This window comes from Prenolepis imparis, unplaced genomic scaffold (assembly GCF_030444845.1).
Source record: "Prenolepis imparis isolate NDT839.2.m4 unplaced genomic scaffold, iyPreImpa1.0 SCAF_14, whole genome shotgun sequence".
Taxonomy (NCBI): Eukaryota; Metazoa; Arthropoda; class Insecta; order Hymenoptera; family Formicidae; genus Prenolepis; species Prenolepis imparis.
The window spans coordinates 10266274-10287602 of NW_028141172.1; the positions used below are offsets into that span (position 1 = coordinate 10266274).

The following is a 21329-nucleotide window of genomic DNA, read 5'->3' on the forward strand; positions in this document are numbered from 1 at the left end:
CTATAGATGTATATATACTATGTATTATATACGTCTATTACATTAATAAATAAAAAAAATTAAATAAAAATTAATTTATAATAAGAAATTGTGCCAATTAAATAGCCAATTTTCTTAATCATTAGCGAATTATAAAAAATAAAATTAAAAAAATTAAAACACCCAACAAAATCCCAAAAAACTCAATAAAACCCAAAAAAACCCAATAAACCCCAAAAAACCCGGTTTAAAAAAGAAAAACCCACTGGGCTGGGCTTTTTAAAAAAAACCCGGGTTTTTTCAAACCCTGTTCAAGACACAGGCGGCAGACTTTTAACACGATGGAATTAGGAAGCTGTTGAAACGATATAAAAAATGCGTAGAAGTCAATGACGATTATTGAGAAAAATAAAGTAAGCTTGTAGAAGATCTTTGGCTATAATAAATTATTTTTATATGTTAAGATATTTTTTTTATTTCAAAACGGATCTTACTTTAAAAATGCGCCTCGTACTTAATTACTGACAGTACCTGAAGCGAATTGGGAATTGTAGCTAGATTACTTGGAAATGCATAAAGAATCGATGTATATTCAAAAACTTTGATCATAGGGTACCATGCTATGTAATCTTTCTCTCGCCATAAGTAGCTCGCAAGTTCCCAGAATATGGCGAAATCAAGTTTTCCATTTATCGCCATATAGAATGCGTCATCGATGATTTGCGCTCGATTCAGAACATGTATATTAGAATAGTTTTCAGAATTTAAGTAATGTGCAAGTCTTTGCCAATTCTCGTAATCATAGTTGACGCGATAGTATTCTATTATTGAACAGATAAATTTTATCAATTTTTTTTAAATGTATAAAATAAATAGATTTCGAATTAAATTAATTTTATTTTGGTATATTGTTTTAAACATATATAAACTACTTTATGTAGAAATTAAACATATATACAAATTATAATAAAAAGATGCCATAATTAAATTTAAGAATAAAGCTCTGAAAAAATAAATGGCGTACAAAATTGTATAAATTTAAATTAATTATACTTAAAAAATAATTATTACCTTAACGTGTTTAATGGTAATATTACAAAATATTTAAAAAATTATTATTATTGTTTGTAATATTATAGTATGTGAAATATAAATCCAAAATTTATATAAATATAAGTATAAATATATGTAATAAAAAGAGATTCTTTGTAATAAGGATATTAATATATTAGAATTAATATTATAATTTATTTAATATTTACCAGCTTGTTGTATGTTGACAATGATCCATTCAACTTTTTTATCAAAAAGTATTTCCAACGTCGGTTCCGATTTTTTTAAATAACTATTAGTATATGGCCAACCTACGATAAAATTGATGTTTGTGTCCATAGTAAAAGTGACGGCTATAAAATATGGTGTTTCACCGAATTTTTCGTCAAACTCTTTCGATATTATGACTTGATCGGTAGAATAATCTCGTGTCACATTTAGCACAGGACAATACTTTTGTGTAGACCAACTATTCATCATTTCTTTCACGTTTCGAAGGTGATATAAATCGTAAGTATCGTATTTTTTTGTCTCATTCTCCATAATGTTCCACAGATCATCGGGAGTTTTCGAATTAGAGTTGGGAAGTCTGTAAAGTTTAACATATTGTGACAATAAATGCTACATGATATAATTGATTTGCATTAACAAAATATAAAATTAAAATTATCCGTTTTATTTGGATATAGCTTAAATAACTTTCACTTTAATATTATTCGGGTTATCATATGTATTGCGATTCCCGTCGCGACCTCTATGTGCCCTCAACTCAGCTACGGGTGTCTTAACGCCACCAATTATTATCTCAGTTACGCTTGTCATGACCGTGCATGCACAACTCTCGTTTACGGTAGCTCGCGGCATTGTACCACGCACATTATAAGTCGTTCGTTCTAAATAAACATTTTGTTCATAGTGTCCTCTTAATTGCTTAACGCTATTATTCCTGCGACTCCTGTATACCAATAGGTTATGGGCCCAGGATTATCGCAATCGAGAAATTAAAAGAATCGCGAGTGATATCCGTGAAAAGATAAACATGGCGTCGTCGACTGTCAGAATCGAGCTACTTAACAAAGAAAATTTCGACACATGGAAGATCCAAATGGAGGCCCTTCTCGTAAAAAACGATGCGTGGTATTACGTTAGCGGTGAGGCCATGAAACTCGAACTCATCGCCGGCAACGAAGAATCTGCGGAACGACTGAGAAGATGGGAAACAGCGGATCGAAAGGCTAAGTCCGATATCATTCTTTCGATAAGCCCGACTGAATTAAAACAGGTGAAAGGCTGTAATACTTCGAGAGAAGTGTGGAATAAGCTCGCATCGATCTATCAGTCGAAGGGTCCCGCTAGAAAAGCAACTCTGCTAAAACAACTAACGCTGCAACGAATGGAAGACAACGAAGATGTGTGGGAATATTTACGCAAATTTTTCGATACTGTGGACAAATTGAATGACATGGAAGTGGACATAAATCCGGATTTGCTGACAGTGATGTTGTTGTACAGTCTTCCTCCATGTTTTGAAAACTTTAGATGTGCAATAGAGTCACGTGACGATTTACCGACACCGGAAGTGCTTCGTGTTAAAATCGTGGAGGAGCACGATGCCAGGAAGAACGACGCGCGCATCACAGGCCAAGGCGCCATGATCGCCAAACGTTTTGAGAAACGTAAGAACCCTAAGGAAAAGAAAGGAAACGTCACATCTCAGAAGATACCCTTCAAGTTCAAATGCCATCGTTGTGGAAAGGCTGGTCAAAGCAGCCGACTGTAATTCGCGCACTGAGGACGATCGAACATCCTCGAAGAATCCTGAGAAAGGAAAAATGGCCGATGCCGATGACGTGAGTGTGTTCGCGTGTATGCCGGTAAAAAGTTCGGAGAAACAGGAAGTGTTCCAGGCTAAGGAAGCGACACATGTCGATAGATGGTGTTTGGATAGCGGATGCACCTCACATCTATGCAGTGACTCGGATAAGTTCACGCACATCGGGAAGATCGCCGCCGGAAGATTAAATCTTGCAAATAATTCGTCGACAAATATAACAGGTAAAGGTACTGTACGTCTCAATGCTGAGATCGAAGGTAGATCGAGGAGTCTCAATCTCGAAGATGCTCTACACGTGCCGGACCTGCGCACCAATCTACTGTCGGTAAGCAAGATTACCGATCGAGGATTCAAAGTTATCTTCGATGATAAATCGGCAAAAGTCATTGACCGACATGGAGCCACCAAGCTCGAAGCCTTTCGTACCAACGGGTTGTATTATATACAAGATCATCACGAGTGCAAGTCAGCGGCTGTCATCGGCACAGAAGATAAATCGACCAGAGCTTCATTGGAAGTTTGGCATTGTAAAATGGGTCACCTAAATTTAAAGGATCTCGCGACGAGCAACAAACACGGAACCGTGCGCGGAATGGATATTATAAATTCCGAACGAGATGTAAAATGTGAAGTCTGCATTCGTGGAAAGATGACCAGGTCTCCTTTTCCCAAGAAGTCTGATAGGCAGACAGGGCTTCTGGACTTGATTCACTCAGACGTATGCGGGCCTATGAGATTCGAATCTTTCGGAAGGTCCAAGTATTTCGTAACTTTCATAGACGATTGCTCGGGTTGGTGTGTGGTAAAAATGATCAGAAACAAAAGCGAAGTTTTCAACGCTTTCAAACAATTCAAAGCGCTTGTCGAAAATCAAGTCGGACGCAAGATAAAGTGCCTGCAGTCGGACAACGGCAAGGAGTACGTCAATCGAGAATTCGACGATTTCCTGAAGGCGAATGGAATCCAGCGTAGATTGACAGTTACTCACACTCCTGAACAGAACGGAGTTGCAGAGAGGAAGAATCGGACGCTCGTGGAAATGGCGAGGTGTCTTCTAATCCAATCGAACCTGTCTCCTTCTTTCTGGGGAGAGGCCATTAATACGGCGAGTTATATACGCAACAGATGTCCAACTAACTTGACGGCAGTACTCCTTACGAGAAATGGATGGGCAAGGCGCCTAACGTCGGACATTTCCAAGAATTCGGCTGTCAGGTATATTCTTTAAATAGAGAACCTAATAAAGAAAAATTTCAGCCGCGATCCAAGAAGGGCATTTTTGTCGGATATTCCGAGAACTCCAAAGCATTCCGAATATGGATCCCGGACGAACACAGGATAGACATATCTAGAGATGTGGAATTCATCGCTGTACCAGAAGCCTCTAGTCGGACGCATGCAAGTTTCGACCCGAAGGAAAAGGCCATTGATGAAGAATGGAGGGAAGTCGAACTTCCAGCGTATGACGAAGATGTTGAGGATCTAGCCGATGATGCGGATGATCTGGTCACCGACGTTCTAGGCGAGGATCGTGTTGCTGACCCTCAAATCGCTGTTAAAAGATGTCGAGAAAGACCTCGAAAAATCATGTCTGGACTCAGGGGAAGACCTAAAAAATTGTATCAGGTTGCAAGCGATACGATCGAGGAAGCCGAGTTCGCTTACCTTGCCGAAGTTCCAGTCAAACAATCCCTAGATGGACCCGATGCCGAAGAATGGATTCAGGCTATGGTTAAGGAAATGAAGTCTATTATAAAAAACGACACATGGACGTTGGTGGATCGTCCTGAAGAACGTAAGGTCGTCGGCAGCCGGTTCGTATTACGAAACAAGTTCAATCGGGACGGGACGATAGAGCGGAGAAAGGCGCGCATTGTCGCGCGTGGATTTTCGCAGCGCCCAGGTGTTGATTTTAATGAGACTTTTGCACCTGTGGCTCGCCTAAGCTCTATTCGCATCGTGACTGCCCTCGCGGCCCAACATCATATGAAGATCCATCATCTGGACGTTGCGACCGCTTATTTGAACGGCGAATTAGAAGAACAAATCTTCATGGAGATGCCTGGATATTCAGATTTCATCTTAGAAGAGATAGTCGCTTCTGAGAGGAAGGGGAAGCTTGTCGACGAGGCTTCTAGCATGCTCCAACAACTGAAGAAAGGTGACAAGGTCTGCTTGCTAAGAAAGGCTCTTTATGGACTTCGTCAAGCTGGTCATCGCTGGCACGTGAAGTTGAGTCGCGAACTCAAGAATTTTGGACTCCAGTCTTCTTCAGCCGACCCATGTGTATTTTTCGCCGGAAAGGGCGAAGACATACTTCTCGTAACCGTATACGTGGACGACATTCTGGTCGCTTCTCGCGACACCTCCAAAATTGTCAAACTAACCAAATATCTTTCCAGGTGCTTCCAGATCACAGATCTCGGAGAAATAAATTATTGCCTTGACATTGAATTTTCTCAAGATGAGGAACGGATTCTGATGAGCCAGGAGGGATATATTAGCGATATTCTCAACAGATTCGGAATGGGGGAGTCCAAGCCTGTGTCCACTCCCTTAGATTGCAGCATTAGGTTGAGGAAGGGCGATAATTGTTCAACCGTGCAAGAAAGAAATCTGCCGTTCCGTGAGTTGATCGGCATGCTAACGTATTTAGCTGTTTGTACCAGACCTGACATTGCTTTTACAGTGAGCTACCTCAGCCAGTTCAACAGTTGTTTTAACGAGACTCACTGGAAATCAGCGAAACGTGTCCTACGTTACCTAAAAGGCACATCAAAAGTCGGGCTGTCATTTAAGAAGACCGACGGTAATTTGACCGGATATACTGATGCTGATTGGGCAAATTGTTTGGATGACCGCCGATCGTATACGGGTTATGTATTTACCTTAAATAATTCCATTATATCCTGGGAATCGAGGAAGCAGAGAACCACGGCGCTTTCATCGACCGAGGCCGAGTATATGGCCATATCCGATGCCGTCAAAGAAGCCATATACCTTCGAAGATTTATTAAGGATTTGGGCTTCGGACTACCGACTACTTCGAAGATCTTCAATGATAACAACGGTGCCCGGAAATTGGCGGAAAACCCTGTATTTCATGCCAGGACCAAGCACATAGACGTCCGTCACCATTTTGTGCGCGAAGTTCTGGAAAGCGGAGTTCTTGAGATCGAATATGCCCCTACTGAGTCTATGCCCGCTGATATTCTTACTAAGGGACTATTCTGTCTAAGTCGAAACACGAAAATTGTCTTAATCTTTTGGGTCTCGGAACCATTTAAATTCTCTGAAATGTCGCGCGCTCGTCGAGGAGAAGTATTCGGGTTATCATATGTATTGCGATTCCCGTCGCGACCTCTATGTGCCCTCAACTCAGCTACGGGTGTCTTAGCGCCACCAATTATTATCTCAGTTACGCTTGTCATGACCGTGCATGCACAACTCTCGTTTACGGTAACTCGCGGCATTGTACCTCGCACATTATAAGTCGTTCGTTCTAAATAAACATCTTGTTCATAGTGTCCTCTTAATTGCTTAACGCTATTATTCCTGCGACTCCTGTATACCAATAAATATTAATGTTGACTTTGACTATTACAAAAGGTCAATTAATATAAAGCAGCGGTCGATTTTTTTACAAAATAAAGTTAGAATTAGCAAATTGCATAAAATAATGCTAATATATTTGATGAATCATAACTTTATTTTTCAATTAATTACTTAATCATTCTATTAGCATAGTTCAGTGTCTTTGTTATATATTTAAGAAAATGCAATATATACATATAATTTTGTACACTTTATCTGAATATTTGTATGTATTTATGTATATACATATTTCTACTGTAGTGGCTTTTAACTGTTTTCTAAACTATTTTGTGTTGACAGATTAATTTTTTAAAAACATTTACTAATTTGTTATTTTTAAAATTTCAGTTTGTTACATACGCAAATTTGAATAATCATCGGATACACTTTCATAAACTTAGCGTATGTTTTTTTATCTTCTTTAGGAAAGTTTATATGTATATACATTTTTGCTCTTACATCTATCATACCCTTTTTTTAACGTTTTGTGTATATATTTATTATATATATGAATAGGATTATATATACATATACGAAATTTCACAAATATGGACCGATGGATAATATAATATTGTCTAATAACTTTACACACATATAATATAATTAAAGTATTACTTCATAAATAAGATGTCAAAAAATTGTTATAATTAAGATTATTATTATTGCCAGTTACACTTTAATTTTTATTAAAGCCAGACAGTCCATATTATAATATATGTTTTCAAATTTTGTATTGTATGATCTTTGAAAAAAAATACATTTTTGTTCGTTTTTTTGTAAAAAATATTTTATGCTTTTGTGTGTTACTTAATAATTATAAGACTAATTAAAATAACGAGACAGATATTAACAGAATATTTAATAAAGATTTACTTTGAAACAACCTTATGTGAATCAATATTTAAGGAAACTTTAATAATTATTATATTACAACATAAGTAACACTTACTTTAAATATGTATTGATACATGTACAAAATATTTTATCGGGAATTTTACTTTGTAACATGCGCCATATAAGGGCTCCTATAAAAATATAAAGTAGGCATAATTACATTTTACATAATTTTAATGTGTTCACATGATGTTCAAAAATTCGTAAACATAACTAATAATACTAAATAAGAACTAATTACAATTAAAAAAAAAATTATTCACAACAAGAATATAAGCAAATAAGAAGAAATAAATGTAGAATTGAATTTGATTAATTTGTTATTATTGATATGTGTTTATGGTTGGCAATGTAATTATATTTTTAATTATATTATTTACATAACTTTTTATATAAATATATATCAGTATATATAAATATATTATATATCTATGTATATATTTTAATTAATTCATAATTTATAATTCAAATGTACAAACATATATACATACCTTTAATAGGAGAAACAAAAGAAATTGATTTAATGTTAAATGTATCGCTTGTATCTTTCGTAAAATTATTTGTATTCGTTGTACCGTTTATTGTTAGAAATCGAGACTCATATTGAGACTGAACTACGAACAAGTCCATTATCCGACAATCTGGAAAAGCCTACGGACAAATAGATGTATCTGAATAAATATAAAATGATAAAAGAAAATCACATTAATAATACGTAATAATGAATAAAATTATTTGCAATTTCTAAAAAAAATGTTACCATTTTGTATATTTATTTAAATTAAAATATTTTTTTAATTATTTAGTAAAAATGTGTATACAACTATTTAACAATTTGATGAAAATTATTATTGTAGATTTAAAAATATAAACGTGAGTTCTTCACAAAATCTAAAAACAAATTTTAAGTATAATTTTTTCTGCTTTGTATAATGTTTTTTTTTTTTTTCTTTTAAATAGTGATGATATTTCAAGATAGTGAAAAAAATAATATAAAGTCATTTTTTCAATATCTTTTTGAATGAGAAGGCAATTTCAAAATTTTACATTTTGTCAGAATATTAATCAAAATTTTCTTATAATTAACGTTAGAAATTTTAGAAGACCAACCTGGTCGACGATATATGTTTCGAAAAACAGAATGAAGCCCTCGTTTAACCACCAATAAGACGCATCGAAGATATAACCATAGTGTTGATATATTATATCATGAGCTATTGAGCGCATCATTATAAATTTATGCGCAGGAAGATGTAATTTCTCGTCGTAGGCAAGATCTGCTTCACTGAAAATTGTTTGTAAATAATATGATTATTTCATACCATTTTGTTATAAACTTGCATATTTTGCTTATGTACCAATTAAATGTTTTCACACACACACACACACACACATATATATATATATACATATATATATATATATACATATATATATATTAAAAAAATATAATTCAAATATATTGTCATACATAATTGGAATTCTAATAAACATAAGAATGGAATAATCAAACATTAATAAACAAAAAAGTCGAAAGTTTCTTGTATCAATTTATTCGATGTATTATATGTGTTAATTATATGTAATTATTTTATATAACTTAATTTTTTTCTTTCTCAAAATCAAAATAAGTATATAGTAATTTTATATTTCAATATTTTTGTCATCATATTTATTTCACAAAGTGATAAAATAAGTCTTCTCTAAAGTGATTTTTCGATTAATATATGAAAAAAAAGTGTGCAAATAGAAATTTGCACATTGCTTCTTCAATATATTATTTTGCTAATTAGGATGGTTTTTCAATTATGCCTTCCTCATAGAGAAAGCTTAACTTGCACATTGCCATAATTTAAAAACTTTTTTAATGAGCGAAATTAAATTGTGATCAAGCAATGTGCAAATTAAGCTTCCTCTACGAGGAAGTCATAATTGAAAAACCATCTTAATTAACGAAATAATATATGTTGAGGAAGCAATGTGCTTGCACACTTTTTTCACATAAAATAACATTTTTCAAAATGTCGTGTATATGTATGTGTAAGTGTGTATATATGTACCTACTTTCGTATGTTCCTTTCCTAAAATTGAAAAATTTACATTTTTTGAAAAATTCAAAATTTTATATAAAAATCAACCCTTTTACCCATACTCGCTAAATTCAATATCAAATATCCTTCAATGATACTTCATTCATGTAAAAAATTTAGCTTGATATTTAAAATTTGCGAGAATTAAAAAATGGACATTTCTTAAAAATTCAAAATTTTATAAAAAATGAATTCTTTCACCGATCATCACCAAACTCAATACCAACAATCCTTTAATGATAGTCTATTTACGTAAGAAAATTTATCCCAATCTCTTTTACAAAAGTTAGACCAATCACAGACATTTCTCATAAAATTCAAAATTTTATAAAAAATGAACCCTTTCACCGATAATCGCCAAACTCAATACCAACAATCCTTTAATGATAGTCTATTCATGTAAGAAAATTTATCCCGATATTTTAGAATTTATAAAAGTTAGAGCAACCACAGACATTTCTCATAAAATTCAAAATTTTATAAAAAAATAAACTCATCCACCGATCCTCGTCAAATTCAATACCAATCACCCTTTAAAAATAGTCTATTCATGTAAAAAAATTTATCCCAATATCTTAAAATGTACGGAAGTTAAAGCAACCACAAACATTTTTTGAAAAATTAAAATTACATTAAAACACAGTGTAAATTTTTATAAATAAGACAGTAACTAAAAGTGTTGTACTATTTTACTTGTATGCAGTGTTGTGCTTAGATGATTTTAAAATTAGCTAGATAAAGATGAGATAAAAATATGTAAATTCATCTTAGATAAGATAAAGATGATTTTGTTTTAAATATATCTAGATAAAAGATAAAATTACATGACGATTCATCTAGATAACTTCCAGATAATATTATTTTCAAAACCGCTTATTTAAATAGTTAAAAAATGTAAATAAATAAAAATGTAATGTAAAATAAAAAAATGTAAATTATAAAAATATATTCATACTTTTATTTATAAGTTTTTATCATTTACTGCTCAAGTTCTACTTAAATATTTTCATGTGCTATGAAACTCTAAACCAAATTATCTAAATATTATTTTAGATAATTTAGTAAAGATAATACTTCTTTTCATCTAAGATGCAGATATAGATAATACATATTTTTATTATCTATATAAAGATAAGATGACGCCAAAATTTCATCTAGATGATTATCTATATAATTTTATTTAGATAACAGCAAACACTGCTTGTATGTCAAATTGGAGCGTTGTAAGTCGAATAGTTCTAGAGATATTTAAATTTGAAAATAGATGGGCGCAAACATACATACATACATACATACATACATACACACACAAATACGAACATTTTTCAAAAATGTTTTTTCGATGTTTTGGAACACATTGGCATAGAAACCTGAAAAACAAATTTTTTCACGAAAACAAAGCTTCCTCTATGAGGAAGCAAAATATAGTAATTATACTCATACAATCCGTTTAGTAATAAAAGTAAGTTCAGTAATAAGAACAGAACCATATATCTTTAACATAAAAACCTAAAATTGTGTTAAATTGTTGATAATATTTGAATTCTCAATTTGATATTACAACGAAAAAGTTTCTTCATCATTGTACGTCTATTACACGATATAAATATAAGTTATTCAGTAATTGTATTATAGTAAATATTATATATACATGTGTATTATCGCGTCATTTATTATATAATTGCTTATAGGAATTACTTGATCATCGATAAAAGCACATATTTCCAAATTATATAAAATATACTACTCTCTAAATTGTTAAAATAAATAAATAATTGAATAAATACCGTTATAGTCTGCACTTAATTAAGCCATCAGATGTAACAATAAAAGTAGAAAAATGCATATCTTTGAATTTTAAGTTTTTAAATAATAATATAATATTTTAATGATATATATTCAATATATGTTTAAAATTATTTTTAGATTATATGTATTACTTGTAAATAATTAGACCCCAGGTCAGCCAAATTTTGTTTTCGAAATTCGGAACTGCGACATAATCCACTTTTGAAACATTTTTCAGGATATTCCATTCGTTTTTTAAATTCAAAATTATCATTGCAGCAACATTTAAACCGAATTTTACGTAGGGTGCCGAATACGGTCTGCACCACGTTCTCATGACAGTCCCTTTCCAATGAAAAAGATGAATCGGATGCACGTTATTTTTATATATCAAAATTGCTACGTCGTTGGGAGATATTTTAGGTGTCGTTTCGAAATAAGTAATTTGGCGTTGCTGCGTTGTCGTTTCATTGTCTATAAATTCGTATTCTCGTGTTGGCATATTCGATAAAGCTTCGCATCCACTGTCATGTTCAACAGAAATGTTAAAGGTGGCAGTTAATTCCGGCTCGTCCCAACATGGAAATAATTCTCGGGCTGTTCGCGGCTGGTTTAGTATCGCCATAATCCACCTATCACATTTTAATAACATATATACTATTATAGAGAATGACAACTTTACAGCAATTACTGGTACAATAATTATTAAGAAAGCATTGCAAAATGTACCAGCGCAATATACCAGGTGTCCCATTTTAAAGGACCCACTCAAATATCTTATTGTCAGAAACACTGCGTTAAATCGAAAAATGTTTCCTACAAAAGTTGTAGGGTTTCGAGGGGAACATAACATAGTAATATTCATTTGACCTTGGGCGGCGTCTCCAAGGTTAGTGAAGGTTAACCTTAAGTGAAGGTGAGAATGAATTTTGAAGAAAATAAAAAAATACTTCAGATAAAAGTTGTTCAAATTAATTAGTAGAAAAAGATGTTATAATAAAAAATATGGGTTTCCATTTAAAAAATTTATTCTCATTTTCACTTGACCTTGGAGACGCCGCCCAAGGTCATATGAATATTACTATGTTATGTCCCCCTCGAAACCCTACAATTATGTAGGAAACATTTTTTTATTTAACGCAGTGTTTCTGAGATATTTGAGTGGGTCCTTTAAAATGGGACACCCGGTATATGTAAATAATATAAAAAAAAATTATAATATTTATCGCTTATTATTCACTATAATTTATTATTATATGTATTTTATTACACATACACATACACACACATACACAACAGAAAAAATATACTATTATTTTTTCATTGTATATATGTATGTATATACAGGGTGTCCTATTTTATTTTTGACAGTCAAATATTTCGATATCATGTAATTCCAAAAAAAATGTTTTAAACAAAAGTTGTACGGCTTCAAGGAGGACATAAGATAGTGGCAAAGATTTTAACCTTGGGTAGTTGTTTACAGATTACATAAAGGTAATCTTCAATTTCTTAAATGGAGAACCAACTATTTTTCATTGTATATTCTTGTATGACGTGTAGCTACAAAAATATGCAATGAAAAATAGAAGATTCCATTTTAAAAATTAAAGGTATCCTTCATGTTCCGTTTAAAAGACTATCCAAGCTCAAATCTTTGCCACTGTCTTATGTCCCCTTTGAAGTTTTTGTTACAGTAAATACAGCTTTTGTTTGAAACATTTCTTCTGAAATTACATGATATCGAAATAATTGACTGTAGAAATAAAATAAAACACCATATACATATATATATATATATATATATATATATATACATAATATTATTATTTTATATATGTAATTTATACGCGTACACATAAGCAATATTAAATTATTTAGTTTTGCATATGCATACGCACAAATGTGCATTTAAAATTTATGCAATAATTGTTATTCTTTAATATTACACTTATGTAATTCTTTAATGTTAATGTGATTATGTGTAATGGTATATATTTTCTTTTGTTTTTAAACTTATAATTTAAAAAAACGTGACTAATGTAAATATTTATTTAGTGATCGATATATTAATATATATTATGTAAAGTATAATCATACTCAGGTATAAATAAGTTTCACTTACAATATTGTCAACAACATATTTGTTATAAACCATCTCAGAGAGGAAAAATTAATATATTTTATTGTGTTTGGTAATATAAATAATTTTTAAAATATAATAATAAATAATGCTAAAAATTTTATTAAATATAACTCCAATATATATATAGATATATATATATATATATACATATACATATATATACCGGGTGTTCAAAATAAAGCGTTACAAATTTTTATCTCCAAAAATATTGTTTCTATAAAAAAATGTTTCAAATAAAAGTTGCAGTATTTCAAGGGGGAGATAAGTCGATGTTATAGAAATGTTTGTAGGAGACGGGTTTCAAGGTTATTTTAAGGTCAACTTAATTTTTTAAAATGGAATTACCCTAAATATTTTATGTAAATAGATTCTTTGTAACATTCTGCATAAAAAATTATAAGGCTAATATAGTCCAAAATCGAACGGTTCACGAGATATTTTACATTTTAACATTAACATATTTTGACATAAAATACAAAATATCTTATAAATTATTCAGTTTTCGATAATATTACCTTAATATTTTTATGCATAGAAAATCGAGACCAATTAATTGGTGTAAAGAGAACGCATAATTACTAAAAAAAAGAAATACGTTGGAAATTAGGTATTTTTTTTTAAAACAACTATGTGTTTCCTCTACACCAATCGATTCCTTTCATTATTTTGTGCATAAAAGTATTAAGATTATCGAAAACCAAATAATTTACGAGATATTTTGTATTTTATATCAAAATATGTCAGATTAAGATGTAAATATCTCGTGAACCATTCGATTTTTGACTATCTTAGCTTTATAATTTTTTATGCAGAATGTTACAAGGAATCTATTTACATAAAATATTTCGGATAATTCCAGTTTAAAAAATCAAGTTGACTTTAAAATGACCTTGAAAACCATCTGCTACAAACATTTCTGTAACATTAACTTATATCCCCCTTAAAATACTGCAACTTTTATTTGAAATATTTTTTTCTAGAAACAATATTTTTAGAGATAAAAATTTGTAACGTTTTATTTTGAACACCAGGTATATATATAACATATATTTATATTATATGCACTTATATATTTTTATATTATTTATATACATTTATTTATTGCTTATTTTTAATATATCTTTATATTTACTCACTCTTTCTGTTTATGTTCGTACCAAAAAGTTCGCAAAAATGTCCCTGAGAAATATCGTGTAGATATAGGGTTTTGAAAATCTATATTCACAATATAAAATCCACGTTCTGAGTTATTATTAGGCCCTAGTTGCTCGGCGAAATTAGCAACGGCAGCTTCATTTGTTAACCTTTTTATATAATTTACTGTATAGATTTTTTAATTCATTACCGACTTTATATTCATTTTTCTTATATTTAACAAAGTTGATGTATCAAAAGTTATGTTTTGTGTTGCACAATTAATGGAAACTGTGATATTGGACTCTCCCTTTAACGTATATCTTGATTCCACTTTGAGCTTCAAATCATAATGAATTGGTACCAGACAGTTTGACGAAAAAGCCATTGCCATTACAACAATGTGTAATAAAATATTTAATGACAGGTTTAGGAACATCATGTCAGCTTTTGCTTCAAATATCTGCAAACACATATTTTTATTAAGAATGAAATAAGGAACAAGAATGGACAACAAGTAAATATAAGAAAAATGCAAAACTGTCCACTTCTGTCCGAAAAAAGGTAAACATATCAAAAAATTGCAGCAATTTAGAAAAATATACAATATATATAAATAGTTGTAAACTTTTATGAAAATTTCTTTATATTAATTGCGTTTTATGGTAAGGCTACTTGGTACTCGCCACGCCACGTTAGATTGAGACGACAGAGACGAGAAAATACACGTTGAGAATATTTGCGTTATATTTTTATACACAAAGATATTTTGATGAAACATAACATTTTAGATGGTTTTAATACACTTTTAAAATACTTCAAAACATTTTTTTTCCATTGATAGTCAATCAACAACCGTAAAATAATTGAAACAGCAGACTTTGTGTCATGCGGAATGACTGCGCATGTGCAAAGACCAGACGGACTAGGTCTCATTTCACAGTCACTTTACAGTTGATTAATTATAAAGGGAAAAAGATAAAATTTGGAATATTTTCGGAATATTCGGAATATTTTAGGAGTATACTAAAACCATCTAAAATTGTATTTTATCTGAAAATGGCACGCAAAATTTTCAGCGTGTATTTTCACGTTACTTTGTTGAATGTTGTTTCTTTATTAAAAGTTAAATACACTCGGCCAAAAAAACGGTTCACTTAAAAAGTAGTAAAAATTGTGAAAGTTTAAGAATTTATAACTCAGCTAATAATTATGATATCGAGGTGTTTAGAAAACGAAAATGATGCTTGAAGTTTGTAGTTTAAGAAAATTTTAGTTTCGATTACGTGGAATATAATCAGTTTTGCAATGGAAATCTATATATAAAAATCTATATGTAGAAAATTACAATAATTTATTTAAAATGATTTAATTTGTTTAAATAATTGATAAATATTGAGGAATTTTTATACAGAGTATCCCAAAATGAATGATATACCTGTTAATGACAGATTTCTGGGATCGATTTGGAGATGATTTTGCCTCAGCAAAAATGTCGAGGCAACAATAATTTTCGAGTTATAAGCGATTGAAAATAAACGGTTTTTCGCAAACTAAGCTTTGTCGAAATAAAATATTAACAAAATTACACCCTTCAATTAATTTTTTGTAGAATTTACTTTAATAGAAATTTAATTTAAGGCTTAGTTACAAAGTTACAAAATTGCAAGTTAATTTTTTACAAAATATACAATTATGATAGCAATGACAACAGTATAACAAAAAAAAAAAAGAAATCAACTTCTTGAACTCAGCACGGTAATTAGACATCAAGTTTCCACGATATTAATTAAAATTCGCGTCGGACATCTTATTGTTAGTTAGATTTGTAACAGCTGTCAAACAATGCGGTCGTGTTTCAGATTGCACCATTTTTTATAATGCAGAAATAATGGAAGATTTGGTTTGTCAAAAAAATGTTTCATCGTGCGATTATTCGATTTATAAAGAGAATAACCAACCGACATCGCGGAGAAACGGTTCTCCTTTGTAATTATATAGATGAATTGCAGTTTGTATTTTCCATCAAGGTACATATATCTAATCCGGATTGTTATATATTAATATTAATCTTCATTTATATAATAAAACTGTATTCTATATTAATTTTATTTTTTTGAAGAAAATTATGAAAATTATACGACTCTCATGTGAAAAATACAATTTGAATTTTCTAATACATTTAAGGTCAGAAACGCAAATAAAAGTTAGCTCTATCCCTAAAACTAAACAAAGACAATAATTTTTCTTGAAACTTGCACTATGTTTTATTGGCTTGAAAATTTTAAATTGTGAAATTAAATATCTAGTTTAATTATATTGAAAACTCACATTACTATTTATTCTATAATTAAATAGTATATTTTCGATTTCAAACACACACACACAAATAAATAATTATTTTTTATTAAATTTATTATCAGATAAATAAGTGCTAATTCTTTTAAGGCTTGTATTGTATTATAATTTCTGATTTTTTGACTCTTAATGTAAAACAAGTATAATATTATATTAGATAGATTGAAATTAAGAATACAAAAACTATAAAAACTATAATTCATATTATAAATAATTGGAATTATAAATGATAAATTAAAATAATAAATATTATTTATAAACGGAAGATAATAATCATAAATATTGAAATATCGCGAATACTGAATAAATTAGAGCACAAATGGTAAATAAAGACTACTTACAAAAAAATTTTTTTAAATATAGAAGAAATTAATTTCTTTTTTAGCAAATTTTTAAAGCAAATTAATTTTATTATTAAGATATTCTGAATCAACATGTGACTATACCAAAAGCTATATTCGTGTAGCCTTACTAAATCAAAGCAACTGAATACTTACCTTGGATTTTGATGATAAATAAAATGTGCAGAATATAAATTATAGTTGTGCGAAGCATTTACATTCAAGTTAATTGGTTTAGTTCCACTATGTAAGCTAAATTGTGTCCTCAAACAGTTGAATCTGTAAACAATATTTATTATATATAAGCGTTTTTTTCAAAAATATCAGAGTTAATACGAGATATCAAGATAAATATCAATTTTTCTTTTTCTTGTATTGTTCATTTAATATATAATTATATATTTCTTTGCGTCGTGTATATTATAATTTTATATAATTTTATATAAAACAAGTTTAATTAAGAAATACATTATATTGCTCTTCATTAATATTGAATTAAGATGTAGTTCCGAAAAGGTATAGTTCTTACCTTTAATTTTTCGACTTCGTGAAACGCTTTCTTTCCGATTGAAATAGAAATCATTAAAAAGAATTTTGATCGATACTTTATAAGAAAAACATTTTTTCAAAGAGAAAATGTTACAAAATATGGAAAATAATTATTGTGCACATTCGTGATGACTGCATCAATTTGAAATATATGAAAAAAGAAAGCTTTTATAGTATTCCCGAGAAAATGGTTCCTCACTCTTAGTTTAAAAAGATATTATTATTAGAAAAATTTAAATTATAATATATATTATTGAAATATTGTACTATAAAAGCTTGTAGGATTTAACCTTTCGTAGTGTTTATATCCTGCTCACACATAAAAAAATGATTTGTTTACATTTTTGTAATTAGCCGTTATTCGTAACGATTGCTTATTTTTCCATTTGTGTTGAGAGTTCAGAGCAAATGTATAGGATGAATTGGTTAGTTTGTTCTTTCCAGGGTCTTTTCACGCCTATATATATACATATATTGTTTTTACATACATTGTTTTTACATCAGCAAATTAAATTGCACTAATTAAAGTGGCATATGTTGCAACATATGCCACTTTCACTATACTAATTTTTATACTTTTTACCACTTTCTCTTAAAAAATGATTTTCTTATATAGGTGTTCAAGTTAAAATTCTCTTCAGAGGCTTCCATTTTAACCTGAGATAAAGCATTTTATCAGAGATAAGCCCTTATCAAAACTTTCTCCGAATTTAAAAATATATAATGTACAGATTTTAACACAAGAATGTACAAAATAATTTCTTCTAATAACGGGGCTTTGCCCTTATCATTTTGACACATGTTTATCAAAATATGATATTAATATCAGACTAATATGTGTCATTTGTAAGTCATATATACAAATTGGCTACGTTCCGAAATTCATTGCTAATACTGGAAATCTATAGTTTATGTATATTGTAGAAAAAAAACAAACAAAACAATAGCCATTGCAAACTGTTAAACTTATTTCAAATTTAGTTTGATATACGTTTTATAAGCAAATCAGATCTAGCTTAAATAAAAGACGCAGAAAAACTTTTTATTATCTTTGTATACACATTTTTCCTACAAGAAAAATTAACATTTATTGTGCTTGTTCTTTTTTCATATTTATTACATACTTGACATAGTTTAACATAATGATACAGGAGACATTGACTCCTGATATCAATTAGAAATAAAATCAATTAAACAAAGCAATTTGTATTTGTGTTAACATAATTTAACGTTGTTATTACTTTTCAAATCTATATGTTTTTACGTTAACTGCAGTGTGGAGAGAATAAAGACAATCATTGAAATAAAAAGGATATATATGTGTTTTTATAAACTAAATAAAATATTATTTAGAAAATGAATATTTTCTATTCATGTTTCCTTATTCATGTTTACATATTTTTATACATATACATATAAAAAGGAATATCTAAATATTTATTATTTTACTTACGTTTTTTGTTGAATCACGAGTCGTTATTTTATATAGCCAAATGTGGTAGCTGAAAGTATCACTCACAATCTCGATCTGACCTCTTCGAACGACCATCGAGTACTGACGGTATCATAACATATGAGATACACAATGTCATGTAAATATCTCATTAAAGCTTGTGTCATACTGCGAACTGTCGAATACCCAATCAGAACAAAGTACAGCTTAAGGATTCAGATTTCCAATCGTTCCAGAAAGTGAATATAATTTACAAGATATTTTGTATTTCAGTTTGATAAAATTTTACATAAATTATAAAATATCTTGTAAAATATTCAATTTTCGATAATGTTACCAATACTTTCATATGAAAAAAGTAAAAAAAGTAAAGAAAAAAATCAATTGGTTTAAAGAAAATACATCGTCGTTTCTGAGATGTACATATGCAACTATTTAGTCTAAAAAAAAAATTAATTTTTTAAAAATTTATACAATACTATTTGCATCCAATTCTTAACGTCCTTAAAAGGAAGTTAAATTATAAAATTTAATTTTTTTAGTCATACCGTAAAACACAATATTGTCTTTCCTTACATAATATTAATTTATTGATGATAATAACTTTTTGCTACATTTTGTAATTATTATATTAAAAAGTCTATTAACACAAAAACGTAAACAGTTGTTCCGATTAAATTAATTTTTTTATATTATTCTTTTTATATTCAAAACAATAATATTTCAATATTAAGATAGCTTTCAACTATATAATGTGACTATAATAAACAAGAAGTATATATAAGTAGTCTTACTTAAACGAACAATTAAATATATATCTTGGAAATTTTAAGATAAAAAATATACACAACATAAATTGGAAATATCACTGCGCAATTCGAAGTTGTTAAATGACTTATGAAGCTATAGCCGTTTTTTACGCGATAAACTCATATAATTTATGTAAAATTTTATCAAACTGATCGCCACTTCGTTGACATCGAATTTGTCGAAATTCAGGAAATTTAAGAATGTGATTAGGATATAAGATTAAAATAACTTTCAGAGATTTATTTATTATTATCTTTGTATTTTATTGTTATAATTTATTAAATTTTGTGTAAAGAACAACATATCATAATTTCTTCTTTCCCTACCTTATCGTTTTATTTTCGTATATTTTGCCAAATTTTTTATACATTTCTTTGCAATCGAAAGCCATATAACTATATGAAGCAAATATATCTAGAATCAAGATTTTCATTTAACAATATATAGGTTACATCTAGCGATACGATTAGCAATATTTTCTTTTTATTATTTTTACTTTTTATTATTATTAAAGTTTTTAAAAAATTATGAAAAGATTAATAAATAAATTATATACAATTGCAAATTACACGAAGAATCGTCAAAAGACGAATGCTTAAATTTGTAATTATAATGTCAGACTATGTACAAATAGTAAATGTTCAGTTATAATTTAAAATATGTTAACGTAATATGTTTAAAGTTTTATTTCTTTTATCTCCCAGTGTTTTTTTTCTTTATAATAAAGATAAAATAAAAGAAAATTACTTAATAGTCATTAATATACACATATTTAACTCATTTATATATTTTGATTTTATTTCATTTATCTTATTCATTAAATAATTGTAATGTACAAAAGAATTCGCGTTAATATTATTGCACAATAATATTATACTTATATTTAAGAAGTTGTAGAAAAATATTTTAGAAGATACGAAATAAACAGATAAAATTATATTTATGTCGTTCAGCATTGTGGAATAATTATAATTACATGAAATTTCATTATTAAAACTTTTTATTATTTTAGAGAAAAATTAAAACAACAATAAATATAATAATAATTTCTATAAAATTAATATAAAACATATAATACTAATATTAATATTAACTATTACATTAGATAGAAATTAATATACAAATTATTATAAAATATTAATGCTAATATATTAATATTAACTATTACACTAAATGTACTAATAAGTAAATAATAATAATAATAAATCGTCAAATCGTTAATGTTTATAAACTATATGTATATGTTTGTATATTAAGTTTAATATCTTATATTTATTAAGTACATATCTCAGTGTTAATATTTGAT

At 29.2% G+C, this 21329-nt stretch overlaps 1 protein-coding gene across 1 annotated transcript; it reads right to left on the reverse strand.

Annotated features, from left to right (window-relative positions):
* Window positions 1-474: 474 nt before the first annotated feature.
* Window positions 475-19306, reverse strand: LOC145945131 (aminopeptidase N-like). The gene is made up of 9 exons (XM_083053958.1): window positions 19214-19306; window positions 17368-17490; window positions 14515-14975; window positions 11385-11864; window positions 8465-8639; window positions 7846-8005; window positions 7410-7485; window positions 1242-1621; window positions 475-800 (listed from the first exon to the last, which is right to left on the reverse strand). The coding sequence occupies exons 4-9, from the start codon at window positions 11855-11857 to the stop codon at window positions 475-477; spliced, it is 1590 nt and encodes a 529-aa protein (XP_082910084.1). The 5' UTR covers window positions 11858-11864; window positions 14515-14975; window positions 17368-17490; window positions 19214-19306.
* Between the last annotated feature and the right edge of the window lie 2023 nt (window positions 19307-21329).

Bases quoted from the DNA above. Each gene is read 5' to 3' on its own strand.
- LOC145945131 (XM_083053958.1), bottom strand. From the start codon at position 11,857: ATGGCGATACTAAACCAGCCGCGAACAGCCCGAGAATTATTTCCATGT. The intron at 8,640-11,384 runs GTAATACATATA...AACAATTTTCAG, and splicing joins TGGGGTCTAATTATTTACAA to TGAAGCAGATCTTGCCTACG. The intron at 7,486-7,845 runs GTATGTATATAT...ATATTTTTATAG, and splicing joins TTTTGTTTCTCCTATTAAAG to GAGCCCTTATATGGCGCATG.